The sequence below is a fragment of the Vigna unguiculata genome, chromosome 9 (assembly GCF_037176805.1).
Source record: "Vigna unguiculata cultivar grain cowpea cultivar isolate G323 ecotype 2 chromosome 9, ASM3717680v1, whole genome shotgun sequence".
NCBI classification, from domain to species: Eukaryota; Viridiplantae; Streptophyta; class Magnoliopsida; order Fabales; family Fabaceae; genus Vigna; species Vigna unguiculata.
The window spans coordinates 6,038,516-6,058,122 of record NC_140800.1 but is presented as its reverse complement, the minus strand read 5'-3'; the positions used below and the strand labels follow the sequence as shown (position 1 = coordinate 6,058,122).

The 19,607-nt window shown below is 30.6% G+C and overlaps 2 protein-coding genes across 6 annotated transcripts; both read right to left on the bottom strand.

Annotated features, from left to right (window-relative positions):
- Nucleotides 1–1,732: 1,732 nt before the first annotated feature.
- LOC114164388 (isoaspartyl peptidase/L-asparaginase-like) lies at nucleotides 1,733–4,952 on the bottom strand. The gene is made up of 4 exons (XM_028049040.2): nucleotides 4,791–4,952; nucleotides 3,577–3,810; nucleotides 3,233–3,319; nucleotides 1,733–2,482 (listed from the first exon to the last, which is right to left on the bottom strand). Exons 1-4 carry the CDS (start codon nucleotides 4,950–4,952, stop codon nucleotides 2,000–2,002), a joined length of 966 nt encoding a protein of 321 aa, XP_027904841.1. The 3' UTR covers nucleotides 1,733–1,999.
- LOC114162192 (UBQ, helicase-c and DEAD-like helicase domain-containing protein) lies at nucleotides 4,895–18,395 on the bottom strand. Of its 5 annotated transcripts, XM_085667061.1 has the most exons (28): nucleotides 18,131–18,392; nucleotides 17,289–18,008; nucleotides 16,951–17,059; nucleotides 16,740–16,837; nucleotides 15,591–15,746; nucleotides 15,212–15,280; nucleotides 14,502–14,624; nucleotides 14,266–14,415; nucleotides 14,011–14,142; nucleotides 13,852–13,931; nucleotides 13,663–13,757; nucleotides 13,506–13,573; nucleotides 13,232–13,333; nucleotides 13,059–13,132; nucleotides 12,754–12,861; nucleotides 12,497–12,572; nucleotides 11,812–11,948; nucleotides 11,556–11,715; nucleotides 11,287–11,463; nucleotides 11,025–11,141; nucleotides 10,784–10,939; nucleotides 10,270–10,437; nucleotides 10,049–10,161; nucleotides 8,989–9,112; nucleotides 8,662–8,757; nucleotides 8,429–8,491; nucleotides 8,285–8,340; nucleotides 4,895–5,017 (listed from the first exon to the last, which is right to left on the bottom strand). In XM_085667061.1, exons 1-27 carry the CDS (start codon nucleotides 18,290–18,292, stop codon nucleotides 8,317–8,319), a joined length of 3,657 nt encoding a protein of 1,218 aa, XP_085523187.1. In that variant the 5' UTR covers nucleotides 18,293–18,392; the 3' UTR covers nucleotides 4,895–5,017; nucleotides 8,285–8,316. The 5 variants fall into 5 exon arrangements, 4 of the variants coding, with proteins under 4 accessions (XP_085523187.1, XP_027901798.1, XP_085523188.1 ...); XM_028045997.2 differs by lacking the exon at nucleotides 4,895–5,017 and having other exon boundaries at nucleotides 8,056–8,340; nucleotides 18,131–18,391; XM_085667062.1 differs by lacking the exons at nucleotides 4,895–5,017; nucleotides 10,784–10,939 and having other exon boundaries at nucleotides 8,056–8,340.
- Between the last annotated feature and the right edge of the window lie 1,212 nt (nucleotides 18,396–19,607).

The following is a 19,607-nucleotide window of genomic DNA, read 5'->3' as shown; positions in this document are numbered from 1 at the left end:
TTGCACAACATGTTCAAATCATAATGTTAAAGGTGCATAAGTTAGAGTTGGAATAAAATGGAGTGATCAAGAAGAAAACATCTATAACACTCAAGACTAGGGATGTCAACAGGTCGGATCGGGTGTGGATAATGCATATTCGCAACTTGACCCACAACAAAAAAATTCACTCACTACTTGTCCCGTTATCCATGCGGATACCCATTTAAAAAATATCCATGAATTTTAAAAAGCTCGCGAGTAACCATAGATAACCGTAAATATTAAAAAAAAAAGATAATTTATAAATTTTTAAAATAAAATTTAATTAAAATACAAAATAAAAACATGAAATAAAATATGAATTAAAATTTAATTTTAATTAAATTTAATCTAATAAAATATAAATTAAATTTAACTTGAAAATATAAATTAATTTTAATTTTAATTTTTTGCAGATAACATATACATGCGGGTACAAATAGTATGATACTCGCATTCAATCCATTTATAAACAAGTATTAAAATACTTGTTATCGGTAGATAATACTAATTATTCGTCACAAATTTTATCTATAGATACTCACATGCATATCATTTTTGTGATCCTTACTTAAAGACTTATCATTAGATACACATCCACCAAGATGTTAAATGTGGAAGAAGCGAAAAATGAATTTTTTTTAACGTAAATGACTTTAAAGTGGACTACAAGATTTCCTTCATCTCAAAAGAATCACTAAATATGAAAAAAAAAAAATGGAGGCAAACGACCTCAATCCCGGCAAAGTTGGGAGACAAAGTAAAAGAAAACCTAAATAATAAGCTACAAATGCAAGAAAGAATGGCATTTTTAAAAAATATGGAACCTCCTAAAAATGTAATTATTACTTATGAATTTTTAAATCAATAGGTAATTATTACCTATAAGAATGTTATTTATATAAATTTTTTTTTTGTCTAAAACTCGTGTTTTACCTACATATGTTTTTTTATTATCTATAAATTTTGAAAAAAATATTATATAATGATTTTTCTTGTAATGTTTGTGTATTGACCATTTGGTTAATTGTGTTAGATTTTTTATTTTTATTTTTTTGTGTTTTTCCAGAAAACTAGTTGCTTAATAGAGAGGTAAATTACTGGTATTTGTGCTTGCATGTGATTGTATGTAGAAAATCTTTGACATGTACTATCCTTTTATGCATAATTGTCTAAAAGACATTTGGTGTGGACTTTGGCCATTTAGTATATAGTTTGTTCATGTGTTTCAAGCTTATGGTTTATGTGAACTCGTCTAAACTTGGTTTAAACCAAAAATTTTATTTAGTATATAGTATCATGTGTACTAAGTACATGTTAAATGATCAGCAACAACAATTTGGTTTAAACCAAAAATAACATCAACAACAATCAAAGTACTTTAATAAATTTTCACAAATTCAGTCTCTCTAAAAAGATATTATGTAAAAGAAATATTACATCATAAAATGTTAAATTATTTACAAAACCATCTACCATTTTTTCACCCGAACAAATTATTAAAGTTTGCATATGAGAAGTTTTCCATTTCCATTATATTAAAACTGTTAGTTGTTTGACTTCCTGAAAAAACTAATAGTATAGTTTAAGTTAGACATCGGTACTAAATTTTTTAAATAAAACTTCAATTCTAAGTAAACAACGTTACTCGAACAATTTCCATTCGAACCACACAATGAATGAGAGAACGATGATAGCATTCAAAATAGAGTACACATTATCAATGTTATCTGTTTGCCATTAAACAGAAAGATTGAAATATCGAACAAATGAATCATAGAAAAGAGTTAGGATTATGATACTATGATTCCGATTTTTTGACTTTGATTCTTTATTTCTTTATATAACTTATTGTGAATCATCGATTAATGTATTTTTTTTTATTTTTAAAAAAATCAATGATTCACACTAAATCATATCAGAAAGTAAAGAATGAGAGATAAAATATAATTTTTTATAGAATTAAAGACAAAAAAATCTAGGAATGAGACCAAATTGCAACCTCTGAATATCCATCTTCTGTTGCACATGCTCGGAACATGCCTGTGGTGTTGTAAGGCATGGCAACTTCTCCTGCAGCAGACACAGCAACCAAGCCCACAGTAGCTTTTGGTGTGCGTTCATGCACAACACAGTTAGCAGCTTCTTTCAGAGAAACCCCTTTGAATTCCATCAATGCAGCAACATCTCTTGCAACAGTGCTACGAAGTATTGCTTCACCTTTGCCTGTTGCAGACACTGCACAAAGCTCGTTCGCATATGTGCCACCACCTATGATGGGTGAGTCACCAATTCGACCAACCATTTTGTTCACTAGTCCACCCGTGGATGTAGCAGAGGCTAGCTTCCCATCACTATCAACAGCTACACACCCCACTGTTCCTAGTTGACTATCCCCATTAACCACATTTGGTGTTTCTTTTCCGGTACCATTTTGGAGTGGGTGTGTACTGTAATCGATCTATACATTGTGAAGCACAACAGATATTCATATCACAAGGTGGAAAATGAAACAAAAGGTTAATTATATTTTTAATCCGGTTAACATGAGATCGAAATTCGTTTATGTCTGAAACTTTGATGCATTTCTGTTTTTAAATTTTAAAAATTGGATATGATTTTTCTATTTTAATTGTACTAATCTTATAAAACGCGTTTGACATATCGAAGAAAATTTAATGTAATTGAGTTAAGAGAATTATATTTTTTATTTTTAACATTTGAAGACCAAAATAGGATTAAATATGTCTTTTATTCCTTGACTTTCAGTGAATTTTGAAATTAATTTATTTTAAAACTTTGAATCAATTTAGTCTTCCGAAATACGGGAATTTAGTTCTTTTAATCAAATTTTGTTAGGTTTATTTAATGTTTGATACGCATTTATTTGAGTTGTTTCTAATGTTTGACACATTTTTGCTTTAAATGTTAAGTCAAATACTATTATAAAACACACTTCAAATGCCAAATAAATTTAACTAAATTTGATTAAAATGATTAAATCCACGTATTTCGAAATATAAAGAACTAAATTGGTCCAAAATTTTGAAATGTACTAATTCCAAAATTCACTTAAAATTAAGAGATCGAAAACATATTTATAAATCAAAGTTTCAAATAGAAACTAATCTTAATTTTACATCTAAATTTAAGAATTAAAAACATATTTAGTCATAAATCCTAAGCCTACTTCTCAAGCATACAAACATACCTGGACTATGTTGGCTTTTTGTGCATGGTGTAGTCTCTCAACATTTTCTGCAGTAATAAAATGGGTTGGATCTACAGTCTCAACACCCTGAAAATAAGAATGTTGAGATGGTTGATTTATTATTTGTAAGAATCGTAAGATCCAATAACTAAAACCACACGCACTCTGGCTCTAAAAGTTTTCAATGATTGAACTCATCATAGTAATTAACATTCACACAGAACTTACTATCTATAATTTTTTTTCTTCTCTTGATAGAAACATAGTTTAAGACAATGTTAAAGTTTGAAAAAAGTTGAACCAAAGGAAAGAGTTTATAGATTGAAAGCATAAAGAAAACTGACTTGTTCTTTGGCAAATTCCTCTGCTCCATCAAAGCCCAGATATATGTGAGGAGTCTTCTCCATAACCAATCTAGCTAAAGAAATGGCATTGACAACTGTTTTGAGGCCAGAAACAGCCCCACATTTTTTGGTCCTTCCATCCATAATTGAAGCTTCCATTTCAATTGTACCTTTGTTGGTCAGCACCGATCCCTTACCCGCATTAAACTGTGGAATATTTTCTAATTCACGAACCTACAAAAGTACACAGCAACATACTTGAGAGTGAAAATCGAAGGAGTGCAATATTAGGAATCATAATCCATAAGAAACAAAAATAAAATAAGTGTAGTATTATTTTCACGCCAGAGACACTTTACACCCATTATTTTACCCTTCAATTTTCTTTACAAATATCCCTAAAAGTAGATTGTCAATTGATGCAAGTGGTGTCAAAAAATCATTTTCAATAAAATTATTGCTTTGTTAGCTAGTTCTTAAATTAGAATTAAAATAATGTTTTGGTTAAGTATGCTTTTAGTCACTGAACTTTGATGCGACACTAGAATTCGTCTATGTTTGAAACTTTGATATATTTTGATCTCTAAACTTTAAAAATTAATAAATATAGTCATTTCAACTCAATTACGTAAAATTTATTTGACGACTAAAAAAATGTTAAATTTATTTTACTTGTACAATGCGTTTTCTAATAGATATTAAAGCGAATTTTATGTTAAACGGTATAAAACGCGTTGAACACATCTAAAAATTTAATGTAATTGAATTAAAATGACAATATTCATACACTTTTAAGATTTGAAACTACAATGTATCAAAGTTTTGGACAGAAAAAAAAAATTCTAATATTACGTAAAAATCCAGATACTAAAAAATACTTAACCCAAACTCTTTCAACTTTTCTTGTCTAAAAGTCTAACTAAATAAATGTATTTAAAAAATCCTAAAATAACATGGGACATCCATTATTAAATTAATTACTAATAGTTCACTAACTGTGTTATTTTTATATCATGATAAAACATTTTCAATTTCATTTTATTATTTGAATATTTTTAAGTTTGGTTCACTTTATAGAAAACGAGCACATATCATTTTTCTGCCAATTTGACGAACAAGACATTACAAGAATGATAAGAAAGTGACATGAAAAAACAAAGAACATGTTATTTATCTGAAAAGGAAATGAAAAAAAGATAGAGTTTTGATCTTACCACAAGCTCTACTACATCCAATGGATGCATCTTGGCTTGAAGAGCCTGAACCCCGATTTGCAGGCAGTGGTGGAGGGCTTCTTCTCGAGGCTGGCGTTGCTCCGGCGGTAGCGAAAGTGGGATGTCGCCGGCGCCGCCGTGTATAGCTATAGCCCAACCCATCTCGACTCACTCTGCAAATAGTAGCTACGCAGTCACTCTTTTCCTTCAGCTCCAAAGCACCATTACTTGCAGGAAACGGATAGATTCACTTATTCATAATGATATTATAAAAAAATTGTGGTGTAATATTAAAATCACTTGCCACATGCATAATAAACACGCCACTTCTTGGTAGCCTTTTTTTTATACCTGCTACAGTATTTTTTGTTTTTCATAGTAGTTCTATTAAGCTTGAGTAAGATGATTCATTTAAAAAATTGTTTAATATTTATTTTAAAAATTACATTTTAAATATAGATATATAAAATCTGTATTAATACATACACATATATAATCAATAAAGAGTTTTACTGATATATGTCCTAAACAATTATAATTTCAATGGTTGAATTTTAAGTTTTTAAATTTGAACGTGAAATAACCTTAAATTTTGATATATTTTAATTTTAAATTTTAAAATTTAATAGATATAATTTTTTTAATTCAATAAAATTAACTCTTTTAGATTTATTAGTGTTGTTGAATGAGACAAATCTAAAACATCTTTAACAGGTAAAAAATATCTAACTGGTAAAAAAATTATATTTATTCATCTATTAATTTTAGAGACAAAAATTTAAGCAAAATAATTCACATCAAAATGTGTAATAAAAAAATATAACTAAGCCCTTGAAATTTGTACGAATTATATTTAGTTTTTGTTTGGATAAACTTTTTAGTATGAATTTTTAGAATGTCTCTTGTATCTCTTTCTAATACATTAATTTTGAGATATTAAAAAGGATTGTAATATATTTTAAAATATTAAAATCAATATATATATATATATATATATATATATATATATATTATTGTATTTTGGAGATCCGGTATAAGATACAAAAATTCAATAAAAAAATCCAAATACCGAAAGACTTATTAAAATTAACATACATAGGATAATTTACAGAAAACGTTTCTCATATGACTTTGTTAATATTTTGAAGTATGATATAAACTCTTTTACTATAAGAAAGTTGATTATTTTTCTCTCTTACAACTCTATCAAAAAGTTTATTCAGTTTTTTTAAATCATTACAATGAGGTATCAGTAAGTCTTGTGTTATTTAAATTTAATATTTTAAAATAAATAAAAGGTCTGCGTAAAATAAAAATTAAAATAAAATAAAAAGAAAAAAAACTGGAGTATGACTGTAATCCATGAAAAATTGATGTTAGTGTAATTTACTTTTTTATCTTTAAAATAAAAAATATATTAGCACAAATAATCCAAAAAACTTCAGCTTTTAATTTAAATGATTTTTTAAACTAATGTGGTGCTAATCAAACGATTTACACGAGAGTATAAGAAATAAACAAATAAAGATAAAACTAAATATTGTTTCCAACAGATCTACATGTGTAGACATGTGGCCTGGTATTGGGGTTATAAACTGGTGCAGACATAACTATTAATAATAAAAAAATAACAATTGTGTTTGTTTCAGATCTAGTAAAATATGTTTTAAGATAGATATACATCTGTATTTGATTTTATTTATTGTATATTTTTTATTATATTATATATTTGATAAATCTATTATTTTATTAGCAAATTATTGGACCAAATATTTATCTCTAAACTAAAAGTTATTGGTGATAATTCAAACAATTTTTTTCTACTTAGAGTGTGAAAATCTAAGCACTATTATTGAATTTTAATTTGACTCACGTGATCTTCAGTGGAGGTAATTAATTTCACTTGCAACAAACATGAAAGGTTGAACTTAAACTTTATATTTGTCTTAAGATGAAAATTCTCTTTTAATTACAAATATTGTGGTCTTTTAATCACTTCTCCTGTGATGAAGTGTTTTAACTAGAGTGATTGATATCCCAAAAATAGTTAGTGTCTTAGTCAAGAGTAACTCTTATTCTAAAGAATACTAAAGATCTTAGCTAGAAGTGTTTGTTATTTCAAAAAATACTCAATTATTTAGCTGGACCTATGTCATAGAACAATTGAGGGTGTAACCCTCAAAAACTATAAAAGAGTGAACTTGGAATTTATATTTGTCTTAGGATATTAAGTCTCTTTTAGTTACAAACCTTACGATCTTCTAATTATTTCTATTATAATAAAGTGTTTTAGTAAGGAGTGGTTGATGTTTGAAAATATACTCATTACTCATTGTCATTGTTCCAAAGAATACTCAATTTTTGTCTGAGTAGTAGAAGTTCAAAGAATAATTGATTTGTATCCTCTTGCGTTAATATGGTTAGTAAAACTTGATCGTATTAATCGATAATTAGACTTAATCTCAATTATAGAAGAACATGTATTAAAATTTGAAGTATAAAATTTTCCTTGTCTTTAACTCTTATATTTTACTTAATTGTTTTTTTAATTATATTCTCAATTATAATACTTTTATTATTTAATTGTTTTTTTAATTATATTGGTTATTATATTTTATAATGTTTTTAGAAAGTGGTACAATATCGTCACTGTTAGTTTGATTATTTATTTCACTAAAAAATTATTCTTTTTATATGGTATGATAATTTCTTGAGAAGATATGCTTCTTTCTCCAAATAAATGCAAAGAAATGTAGGAATAAAAGTTTAACATGTTATGTTTCATTTACTATAGGTTGCTATATCTGAGTATTGATCAAATGCGTTTTTATGAACTATTTGGTAACTTGATACGAATTGTTTTTTTCAAATTCACATTTTGTTTTACTTTTACATTATTTAATGACGGAAAGAAAGAATAGATGTTTAATAAAAGAAACAAATTTAGAATAAGAAATTAAAAGTTAAAAATTTGCAAACACCAATCCAAATAAAATCGCGAAAATTGGTTTAATTTAGTTAACATTTTTTATATTTAATTCGAATAACACCACAAACATCTCTAATTATATATATATATATATATATATATATATATATATATATATTCATTCGAATAACACAACAAAGCATTGTCATATTATTTTATAGTTCAATACAATACGTTATAATGAATCCCAGTAACAGCAAATTTCAATCATACCTAAAAATTAAATTTTATAATTGTTTAATTTTTTTAGGAGCTAACATCTTTCTTAACACCACATTTGGAATAGGCAATTTATTTATTTCTTAACATTTCACATTCAATGCAATTTATTTTAGCATAGGTACATTCAACTTTCCTAACCAACCAGACAATAAGAACAAGTTCTAAAGTAAAACTAGCTTAAAGCAAATAAAGGCATGTGTCGCCTTTAATTTATAGTGCTTTGTAATATTAATTTACTAAAATTGAAGAGTAAAACTTCATTGGTGGTTTTTCCCTAACATACCTTCAAATTAGCCAAGCACGTGTTTTGAATTACTAGTTTCCCGCATCCAGAATACCCTGAAAGGACAACTTTTTCCAATCATCAAGGTGGAAATTGGAATGAAATTATCCACTAAAATCATGATATGAAGTTCAATCAAGTAACCTTTATGATCATGATGGCTGCATCCTTGTGCAAAACCTCGTTATATTCATGGCAAACAAAGCTCTACAATATGCAAAAAATTTCAGGAACACTAGATGCCAAATTAGGATGCAATTTAAAAAGAAATATCAATCAACGGTCAAATAATTTTCTTCCGACCCAAAAATAGCTAACCGGAGCAAATTGAAAAAGAAAATGTGGAACTAATCATTGATAAAAAAAACGATTCAGACCTGAACACAATTAGGGCAACCCACTTCCGCTGAGCAGCAGCAACATGTGAGAAGCTCTAGTGCGGCTTCCAGGAACTTTGAAAAATAGGGTTGGACCTATAAAAAATTCCAAAAATATCATGAGGTGAAAGTCTGTTCATTGATTGGTACTTGGGAAAATTGTTAAACCAGAAACTAGTACGACAAATATATTAAGACAAGATAATTTAATAACCAAAACCAGAACAGATAAGTATTGTTTAAAATATAAGGCATCAGATAAGTACTGATGAAAATATAACGCAAGCTAAATATCATCTAAATGGTTAGACTGGTCAAGTTATTCACCCGCACTGAAATTCCACATCCTCCGGGATGTTGATCATATATTAGAATTCTTTCGGGGTAAAATCGGGCATCATGAGGGTTTGGACACTCAGGAGCCAAGTCAGACAAGTTGCAAGTGATGTGTCTGCAAGCAAATGCATGTAATAATATTACACATAAATTAATAGGAATTACACAAGATGAAAAAGAGTAACAGTATAATGCAGTAGAAAGAGAATAAGGTTTTAATGTCTATGTATGCCAGACTAGCAAATTTTCACTTTTCATGTTAAGTTTCAATAATACAGGGTCCAGAGTGCATAAAAAGTAAACTCCAACATCTCAGTTAAGAGAAATTCATAGTCACATCATTCCTAACTTCAAAAACATGCATAAACTCAAAAAGAGAAGCATCTGAATAGAAACTGACAATCAATTATATAATGATTATCTTTTATGAGCAAACTCAAGAGGGAATTAATGAGCAACAAACAACTTGCTAAGATGAAAAGTGGCACTAAAATGATAAGTTCTCCTTTACCAATAGTTTTATATATTTCGATACAGATCTTAAAAGATTGGGAGCTTTTCTTGAGAACTTTAACAAAACTTTATATCTGCTGAAAAATATTAGTAATAACAACAAAGAACATCTTTAGATATGTCTTTATTTCTTTCAAAAATTACACTAACTTCCCATATTTGTCAGACACCTTGTTTAGCATTGTAAATATGAAAAATCCCCATAGTAGCTTTACATACTGGTTAAAGATAAAGGGAGATCACTACATGAAAAATTGATGAACTGAGTGCAATTGAGGACAAAAAACCCAGCAGAATTGGTGTGACTGACTCTATCAATGATAGTGTCAATGGTAATTCATGTGAATGTGTTAGAAGGAAAATGATAAAAATCTAAATGTACGATATCTAAAGCAAAAACAAATAAAATAGAGCTCAGCATATGCAGCCACATGCAACAAAGTTCATGATTAACGGTACATAGAACTTGGATGGAAGGAATAGGACTTCTGTATATCATGCTGATGCCAAAGCTTAAAGATTAACACAAGAAACTTACAAAGGCACTACGTGTAAAATTGCATGTGAAGCAGCATGCAGACCTCCACGGAAATCATAATTTTGCTTGACTACTGCTTCTTTTATAGACGGAGGCACAGGAACCCAAACTGCCTACTTAGAGGCATAGAACATATTGATGTCAAAACAAAAACACATGCCACATGAGAATAATTAAAGTCATTAAAAAAAAAAAAAAACACCTAAAAGTGCTCAAATTACCTGTGACTCGTATGAGTAATGAGGAAGTGCGAGGTCAACAGCATCAAAGATTTGATTGCTTCCTCTCCAAATACGATAAAATCCAAACCAAGTAGTTGTTACTTTGCATATATCAGCCCGAGCATTTGATTTTGGAAACTTGTTAGTTTCTACTTTGAGCGGATAAGCCTGCAAGACAAATGACCTTTCTACATGATCGGATAAAAGACCTAAATATCCCTGTTCCTAATTTCTGGAATTATGTAAAGTATATATTATTCTACATGATTTAGCAGTACATTCAGCTTGTAGGTTTTTACTTTGCTGAAATTAGATACATATAATTCTTACTTGATGCAGTCAGGCCTGAGCAAGAAGTTAACAATAAATCACGGTTTTCTAAAGAATTAGTGAACATGATCTAGCACAAGTCTAAAGAACAAGAATCAATAATGTGCAAATATTAACAATAGTCATACACATAAAACTCATGAAGATAATCCAAAGGATCTCAAGCAAGCAGGAGAATACATACAACATTACCCCCAATGACATGAATATCAGTGTAATCACGAGTCTTTGTATAATACTTTAGATCAGCCTCTTTGCAGAAAGCAGTTTTATTAGACAGATCTAATTTTTCAACCAAATAGGTTTTCCCCTGGCACATATACACAGCACCTTCATATACCTGAATCAAGTTATATACACTTGATGAGACATGGATAAGAAAAAGAAGCCAAATTACTCTTTTCATCTAGGAAGTAGAAGTCAACCTGAAAGAATGCCTTGCTTTCCTCTATCTCTTCAAGGACTTCATTTTTTTTCTGATCTATGACACTGTACCTTACAGTTTCTATTGCTCGGATATTGACTGCATGTGAGGGTAATTTCTGGAACATAGAAGGAACCACAAACAAACAAGAAAAAATAGTAATCTTACAATCTGCAAATATTTTATAGAGCTAAAAAATTATTAAATCAACTAGAAAAGACAGACATGAAGCCTAATTTTTTCAAAAAATAAATCACAAATACCTCAGGACCAATGTAGTTCCATATTCTAGAAGAATCCGATGATAGAATAGAACTCATGTATCCTCTAGCTTTTAGAGAAATTATAACACTTTCCAAGAAAGGACCAAAATATTGTTCATCGTAGTTCACACTTAGAGGGTGTTCATGAGCAGCACAGACCAAATGTTGCTCAAGAATCTGAACAAAGTCTGCCATAATTAGCATAAACGCTTCCATTTGTTCAAACTCAAAATAGTAAATCCAGAAAAAAAAAGGCCAAAGCTAAGAACCTTTTTGTTTTGAGAATCAACATGACAGCATTCAATTGGTCTTTCAAAAAGTTTATTGGGATGTCTCATGAAGTATTGATCAAGAGGCCCCCCAAATGCAATATAGACAGCAAGGGATGGTTTATCTCTCCTCCCACCTCTACCAGCTTGTTGCCATAAGCTAAAAGTATAATTGAATAAAGTACATAAATCCACACATATAAAGCTATTAAAAATGTTTAATAAGTCATCGATGTTAAAACAACTGGGCAAATACCTTGCAATACTACCAGGAAATCCTAGATGCAGAGTGGCATCAATTTCTCCAACATCAATGCCCAACTCAAGAGCATTAGTTGCAGCAACACCACATATTGTACCACCAAAAAATGAACTCTCTATTTTTCTTCTTTGCTGTAAAAGTGAAGCAACCAGTATTGAGTTTAGGAGAACCATATGATGTCCAAAAAATGATCAGCACATTAATTAAGAAAAACAAGAGTTAGCCTGCAAATAAATTAAAATGAGAAATGGACCAAAAAAGAATCAGATGCATGTGGAGAGGTTCATTACTTTTCTACAAAACTTCATTAGTGCCACTTCTCTCTATATATAGACATATATATAAATAAATAGAATTAAGGGCAAACATAGAATCTGATCAACAATACTAAGTTTCAAATTTAAAATATAAAATAAACGGTAACCATGAAAGAAAGATAATAATAAGCTGATAGTCTAAAAGGGTAGAAATCCTTTCAACAAGAACCAAGTCCAAATAGTCAGACCCAGTTAGACTCAATAACTCAAGCGATAGGCTCTATCAAATAACCAAAATTTCAGTTACAGTTTCTATCTAACTTTTGTCCTTTATATTATATTTTCCAACAGGTAAATATCATCATTTTAATCTTCACCAAATATACATTTTGATCTGATTTCAAATCAGAAAAAAAGGAGACCTCTGCAATGTAGCCGCCACGATATGCACATATGGAATCAACCAGATGCGGGGCCGTCTCATGAAGAATCTCACGGCTGCCATTTACAGAAATTCAAATTGCATGAGCATCTGCCTTTAAAACCCACAGAATAACCATTAACTTTAATATGAAAACAGATATCAAATAACAAAATCATAATGTAAGAAAAGTAAATTATCAAATCACAATATTGATTATACTAAACTACACAAGAACATGAAATTGATTTGACATACGTGTAGGATAAAACAAGCTCACAAAGTTTCCGTGATTTACAAAATGCAATACAGCGAAGACCATGCTGAACCATTTCTGCAAAAAGTCGTGAAGCATCCACAATTGGACTGCAAAAAAGAACAAGAGGACACACAAAAAGCATTCAAATTAAAGATACTTTAGAATTCTGCAAATCCTGATATTTATACAAATCATAAAAATATTAACTATTCAAGACTCATCATTTTATACAGAGCATAAGGTTGCTTGCATACATCAAAAGCAATGGTTGCATAGTTTTTTCCATACATATTAGGATTATCACCTTGAACGAACAAAATTAGCACTTTCATCATCCAACTCATCAGTTCCCATGGCAAACTGAGCTTTTTTAATGAACTGTAGTCATGTAGCAACATAATTTATCTCATAAATATGTCTTTAGTTAACAATATACGAACTATTAAACTTCATAAATACATTAAAATTTCAACTTACAGGTTTTGGACGCAGAGCAGGATTCCAAAGGACAAAAAGTTTCCTTGTAGATGGACTTCCATCATTCTGAAATAGCTCCAGTGTAGATAAATTTGCAAGTTCCTAGGGCGCAGACAATTCATGGCTTAATCAAAGTATGGTAGTAAAGCAATTCCAAGAAGAATACCAAATAACCATAGAATTCTAAAAAAGTCAGGTCCGTCTGAGACAACATGCTAAAGAAAAATGTAAAACCAAGTGTATAAAAATGTAACTACTTCCAAGAATTATTTACCATAGAATGCTCCCGAGGATTTGCAGAAGTTGCAGTAGAAAATACGAAAGAAGGAACAGATCCATATACTGCAAGTAGAAGCAAATTGTTGATTCACATTTCCATTTAAAATTTAAATACACAAGTTTATATGGAAATGGTTTGCAAAGCTCTAAACCATGTGAACAGAGTCGTTTTAGCCTCCTCAAAATAAGGGCAGTGTGACTTCCAAACGTTCCCTTGTAAGTATGAGTCTCATCAATTACCACAAACCTATTTGATTAAGATAGAATAAACCTCAACACACCATTAGGAAATATTCCATATAAATACCAAATCAATATGGTTGATCATATATTCCATATACCTTAGGTTTGATAAAATCCGACTAAACTGTTGATGATGGGGCAAGATTGATATGTGTAACATATCTGGATTTGTGATCAACTGCATCGGTATAACTATAAAATGAGGACATTTTACTGGAATCTGCTTGGTCAAGAGAAAAAATTAGTTAATAAATTACCAATCTAGAATTATCACGGAGCAGCATCCTCTCACTCATAGAGGTATCACCATCGTATATACCGATATTAAAGTCATTATCAAATCCTTTTGTCATGTGTAACAAAGCTCTTAGTTGATCTTGAGCTAATGCCTGCATAATGAAATATTTTAGCTATCTAAACAACAATCCCCACAAAACAGAAAAAGAGATATTATGATTATGTGGAGGCATTTAGACTTTAGAATTCAGAAATAAATGATAGACTGCAACAACCTTCGTGGGAAATATGTACAAAGCACATGAAGATGAATTCGTAGACAAAACTTCTAGAACTGGTAGATTATAGCAAAGGGATTTGCCACTAGATGTCATTGTAGCCACAACAACATTTTCACCATGAAGGGAAGCTTGTATAGACTCTGCCTATGTAAACCACACAGCAGAAAATTTTGATTCTGAGTGAGAAACTACTAGTATGGAAAATGCAGTTCCACATATTCATTTTGTACCTGGTGACTGTAAAATTTGGAAACTCCAATACACTTCAGTGCAGATCTCATTTTCTCTGATAGATCAATAGGGATCCCACTGTAAATTGCTTTCCTGGCACATATGTCTTCAATATGCACAATCTGCATCAATCAAACATTCATAATGCAGCATTCAGTACTAGTATGAACTGTTGGGTAGAAGGAATTTTTCTTTTCATGAATCCCGAGAATTAAGATTCCCTGGAATTACTAAATATTGTTTGGTAGGTGAATTGTATTTCCTAGGAATATTTACAGAAAGCTTTTTGAAATCAAAATGTAATGTGTTATTTTTATCAAAATCTTTAATTTTTTTCATCACTTTAAATGATTCAATAATAGTAACATGGTATGTTTTTCAGTAAAAAAAAATTATTTTAATTCAGGAAAGTTAGTTTCCCACCTCTCCTATAGGAATGTCTTTGTGGGAAACTTGGTTAAAATCCGTTCCCGGGAAACCTTTCTATCCGGTTTCCCAACTTCAAATTCCTGGGAAACTAAAATCTTTCCAATTGCCAAACAACATCGTACATATTTATGAGCAAAAAACGAACATTAAATTTATCTATAAATATTATTGTTGTTGAGTATTTGACACATTGCAGTTGTCAGTATGCAAATCATGGTTTGAAGATTTCATGTTATAGTTCCAAAAGCCCAAAAAACTATTGCAACAAAATAGAAAAGACCTGCCCTTCTGATCCAATTCCTTTCTTAAGATGATCAATCATCTCCACAGCCAGTAATGACTTTGTGTCCTGCCAAACCGAGAACAAGTGATGTAAAGCACCGCTATATGATCTACCCTAATAGTAGAATTTTCAGCTATATATAAAAATATTTTTCATCAATATATTTGAAGATACAATAATTGCTAGTAACCATCTCTTTAAAAAAATCAAACCAAAATTCTATTGAAAATTTCAGCTTCAGACACACACCAAATGAAAACATGCGTTTTATTTTCCTCTATTTCTACTATCGTTATCACCTTGCATCAGGTAAATTTTGGATATACGCAGAAGACTAGAAGTTAAAAATAAATATGTAACATGGATTAATGCGTACATGACACCCAATATGGTTTGAGTTAGATTTTGAGGTAGTTTTGCTTCTCTTTACACGTTTGGATTCGTCTTCTTTTTTGACAAAATCATTGTCCTTGACTGCTGCAAGCAACTCTTCCAAGGAAATCCCCATAGTCATCTCATCCCCAAATTCATACTGCAAATAAGAATGCACATTTTTCAGCTCTTCAATACTACTGACGCATTGTGCCTTATGCAGGAGTAACTTAAAAATGTTCATTTACAATTTCTGTTTGTCTGTTTTATTTTGACTTTAAAGTGCTATTCATACTAAGTCATCACACAACTAGCATATGTGACTTTTCAATAAGGCTTAGACTCCAGATTACGGGTGAATTACTTTGTACTTATATTTTTGAAAAACAAAATGCTTTTTTAATAAAAGAAAGCAAATTTATGTTTTTGTGTTTGTCTAATCTGCTTATTTTAAAAATAAAAAGCTTTATGCTTTTATAATAAGCAAGTCCTATCTACTTCTTAAGTAAGTGATTATCTTTAAGATGGAAACGTTTATTTTAAGTTTAAACAACCTGACCTGACCCTATAGAGACTCTGAAATATTGAGCTAAACAGAGTATAAGCCTAGAATATACAATCCTAGAAACCTTTATTTATCATCTTTGGTCATCATGTTACAGTTGTAAATTGAAAGGTTTATACTCACTAGAACCCCTCGTTTTTTGGTTCCACTTGAATCTAACCTACTTCTCTTCCCAAACTCATAGCATTTTAGTCACTGCCTATATATACCATTTTGACTGCATCAATTCCTTCAACTAAGAAAGTTGCATGCCTTACCTACCTAATAACTAGCACTTTATGAATTATAACCATTCTAACATAATCCTAACGCAATGCCCTGTTAAAAAAGCCAACTATTTGTGAGTGTGATTTGTGAATTTAGATTGGGAAAAAGAGTTCCACACTACTAAGTGAAATATCAGTCAAAGTATACGCAGGTGGATGTATAGGATACAATCCAAATTCTATGATACGATGCAAATTCTATGATACTTATACAATCAAAGTTTGGTTCCAGGAGTAAATTTCTATCTATTAAGCAACTTTCACTAAACATAATTGGGTCCACAGTGGATCATTTGTGAAGAATAATGTAACAGAGACATACCCGCAGCTGTTCAAAAGCCCATCCTAAAATTTTACGGAAAGAACTGTCCCTTCTCTTCAATGTACTGACAGTCTTTGAAATATACAACCACTTGCGCACTATTAAAGAAGACATGTCAAGCAAAATTGAAAAACATAAAAGCTATTCTGATAAAATAGAAGAATATCAGTAAATAACAGCAACAAAACAACAGTTCACATCTTCAGTATACCTCTTTTAGGATTTTCTTCAACTAGATCTTTATTGCCTGTTGAATGATTGAGGACAACAATGGTATCACCAAAACTTGTCTTATCTACATCATCCCTGAAACATACCAGCTGCAATGGATTCAATCCAAAATTTAGAACAGGAAAGAGCAACACACAATAACCATTTCCTTGTTGCATACAAAGCATAACAAAAACTATGCATTGAACACGGAATAGTCACTTTAAGGAACACTCCTTATTCCTACAACCTCACCATAACAAGAATAAAAAATAAACAACGAACTTCGAAATACCACCACAAAACTAAAAAGGAGAAACAAAATCAATCAAAATTTACATGAGGACAAAGAAGCGAAAGATTCTTGATGTCGCCGATGCCAAGTTTAACCCCAAACTTAGCAAGCTCACTAAGCGCCTCCTCCAGCAGACTCAAGGTCAAATCTCTAAGCTGCAAATAAATAAACGCGGAAAAAATGTTCACAAATGCAAACGCCTTCACCACTATCTTCAACCACGGTGGACACAAACATATAACACCGTCACTGACACGGTTTCTCAGGCCGCCGCCGCCACCTCCTTTCGAACGAGCTCGTTTCAGCAACTTGCAGTGTCCGAGTGGCAGTTCCGATAAACAATTCACTGACTCCAAAACCTTCGCGAAAACCTCGCAATTGTGCTCGCCAAAAGGACCACCCTCGCAACCATCTCGCAATGTGTTCAGTATGAGATGATAGGGAAGCTCCATCTGCTTCTCACGACCTAAACCCCCTTCGGTTGATGTCTCCAACGGTTTTTCTTTTCCCGACTCGGAATTACACGCATCACTCTCAGTAGCATCACGTAAAAGTGATAAATCCTCCTTTATGGAGGACCACGTAGAATCCGCGAGAACAGAAGTCGAAGTTGAAGCATTGGTAGTGTGAGGAACATCAGGCTGAAGAGAGTGGGATGTTGTAGAAGGTTCCTTTTCCTTTTTGGTGAAGGGAATGAGGACGAGAAATTCGTGGCGTTGGATGGGGTAAGAGGCAATATGAGTCTGCAATCGCAATTTCTCACCCTGAAACAAGCAATGGTGTTAGTTAGTTAGTAAAAGACGTTATGTCACTGATTGTAGAAAAGAAAAGTAAGTGCGACGGTGGGTGAAAGAGAAATGGGAGGAGGGAAATAGTGTGGTGGTGCCTTGAAGAAGAGGTGGAAGTTGGGGGAGGTGGTGGCGGGGGAGAATGAACGGCGGAGGAGAAGCTTGAGGTGGTGGAGGGTTGTGGTGGGAGTGACGGGAAGAGTGATTGATTCGCCGGTTAGGGCACGGATTTGGATTTCCTTGTGGTTGCTCTCTGACATTGTCCTTCTGTTGTAAAACCGCGGGAACTTGGGCCAGACCTCTCTCGCCTGTACTATATGCCGTTGTGTTTTCCAATGGGAAGCCAAAACTTTAGCGGATTACGGCAACCGCTATGCGAATTCATTTACTTTACCGATAACTAACCTGACGTAATTTTTAAATATACGATATTATATTAATAAGTAATAATATTATAATGTTATTAAATTAATATATAAATTAAAATTATATTTATTAAAAATAAAGTAAAATATATCAGAACAGATAAAAGAATAATCATTGATAAATAAAGGAAAAAAAAAATAGAAACATCCGATTTTATAAAAATTTTGTAAAAATAACGTCAATTTTTAAAAATTTAATAAATTACTATATTTAAATAATAAAATTAGTATTTTTAAAAGTAGACACAAAAAGAAGAATCTCCTTTATATATTGTTATTGATATACCAATGTATATAAAAGAATTGTGATATTCACAATTATTTTTCAATTATATATTTTAAATTAAATTAATTATTTTATTAATTTTATTTCTTACATAACTGTTTTTCTTAAATTTAACCTTTTTTATTTTACCATATTTTAAACTTAACGGTTGTTTTAATTATAAAATTACCTATATAATAAATAAAAATTATTTACATAAAATTATGAAAATTATTTAAATTTGATTTTATAGTTATAATAATAATAATAATTTTACTATTTTTCTATTATCATAAAAAAAGTGAAGACACGTGTAATGTGTTTTCACATATTATCATTTATTTTCACTAGTTATTATCTGTCTATTAAATAAAGAAGATTTCTCAATAACAGATAACATCTTCTAATTCAATATAAGAAGAATTTGACGAAGAGTTTTTGCAATTTAAAGAACAAAAAGACATGAAGAGTAATTGTCGTTGAGCGAAGAGTCTCCGTCTATTTTTTGAATTTTTAGTTATTTTCGCAACAAAACATTTTTGGACTTTCTTTTAAAATTTTCAATGGTTACTTAAACATTTGTGGTCTATGTATACTTAGACCAAAAACATATGTAAATAACTTATTTTAATTTAAATTTATTAAAGAGAGGATTATGTTCTTATCTTAGGATAACTGAAAATTTGGCAAATCTTCTATTTATCGATATGTTAGATTATGACGTCTCCATTTTTGTATAATTCTGCATTCTTTCTCTAAATTATCTTTAATTATTTTTACCGAAAGATTCAAAGTAAAAAACAATCATATCTTTACTATAATTATTCAAATGTTAATGGTTTGATTTATGTTAATGCTTGAATGAACTAGCTACTCATCTTATTT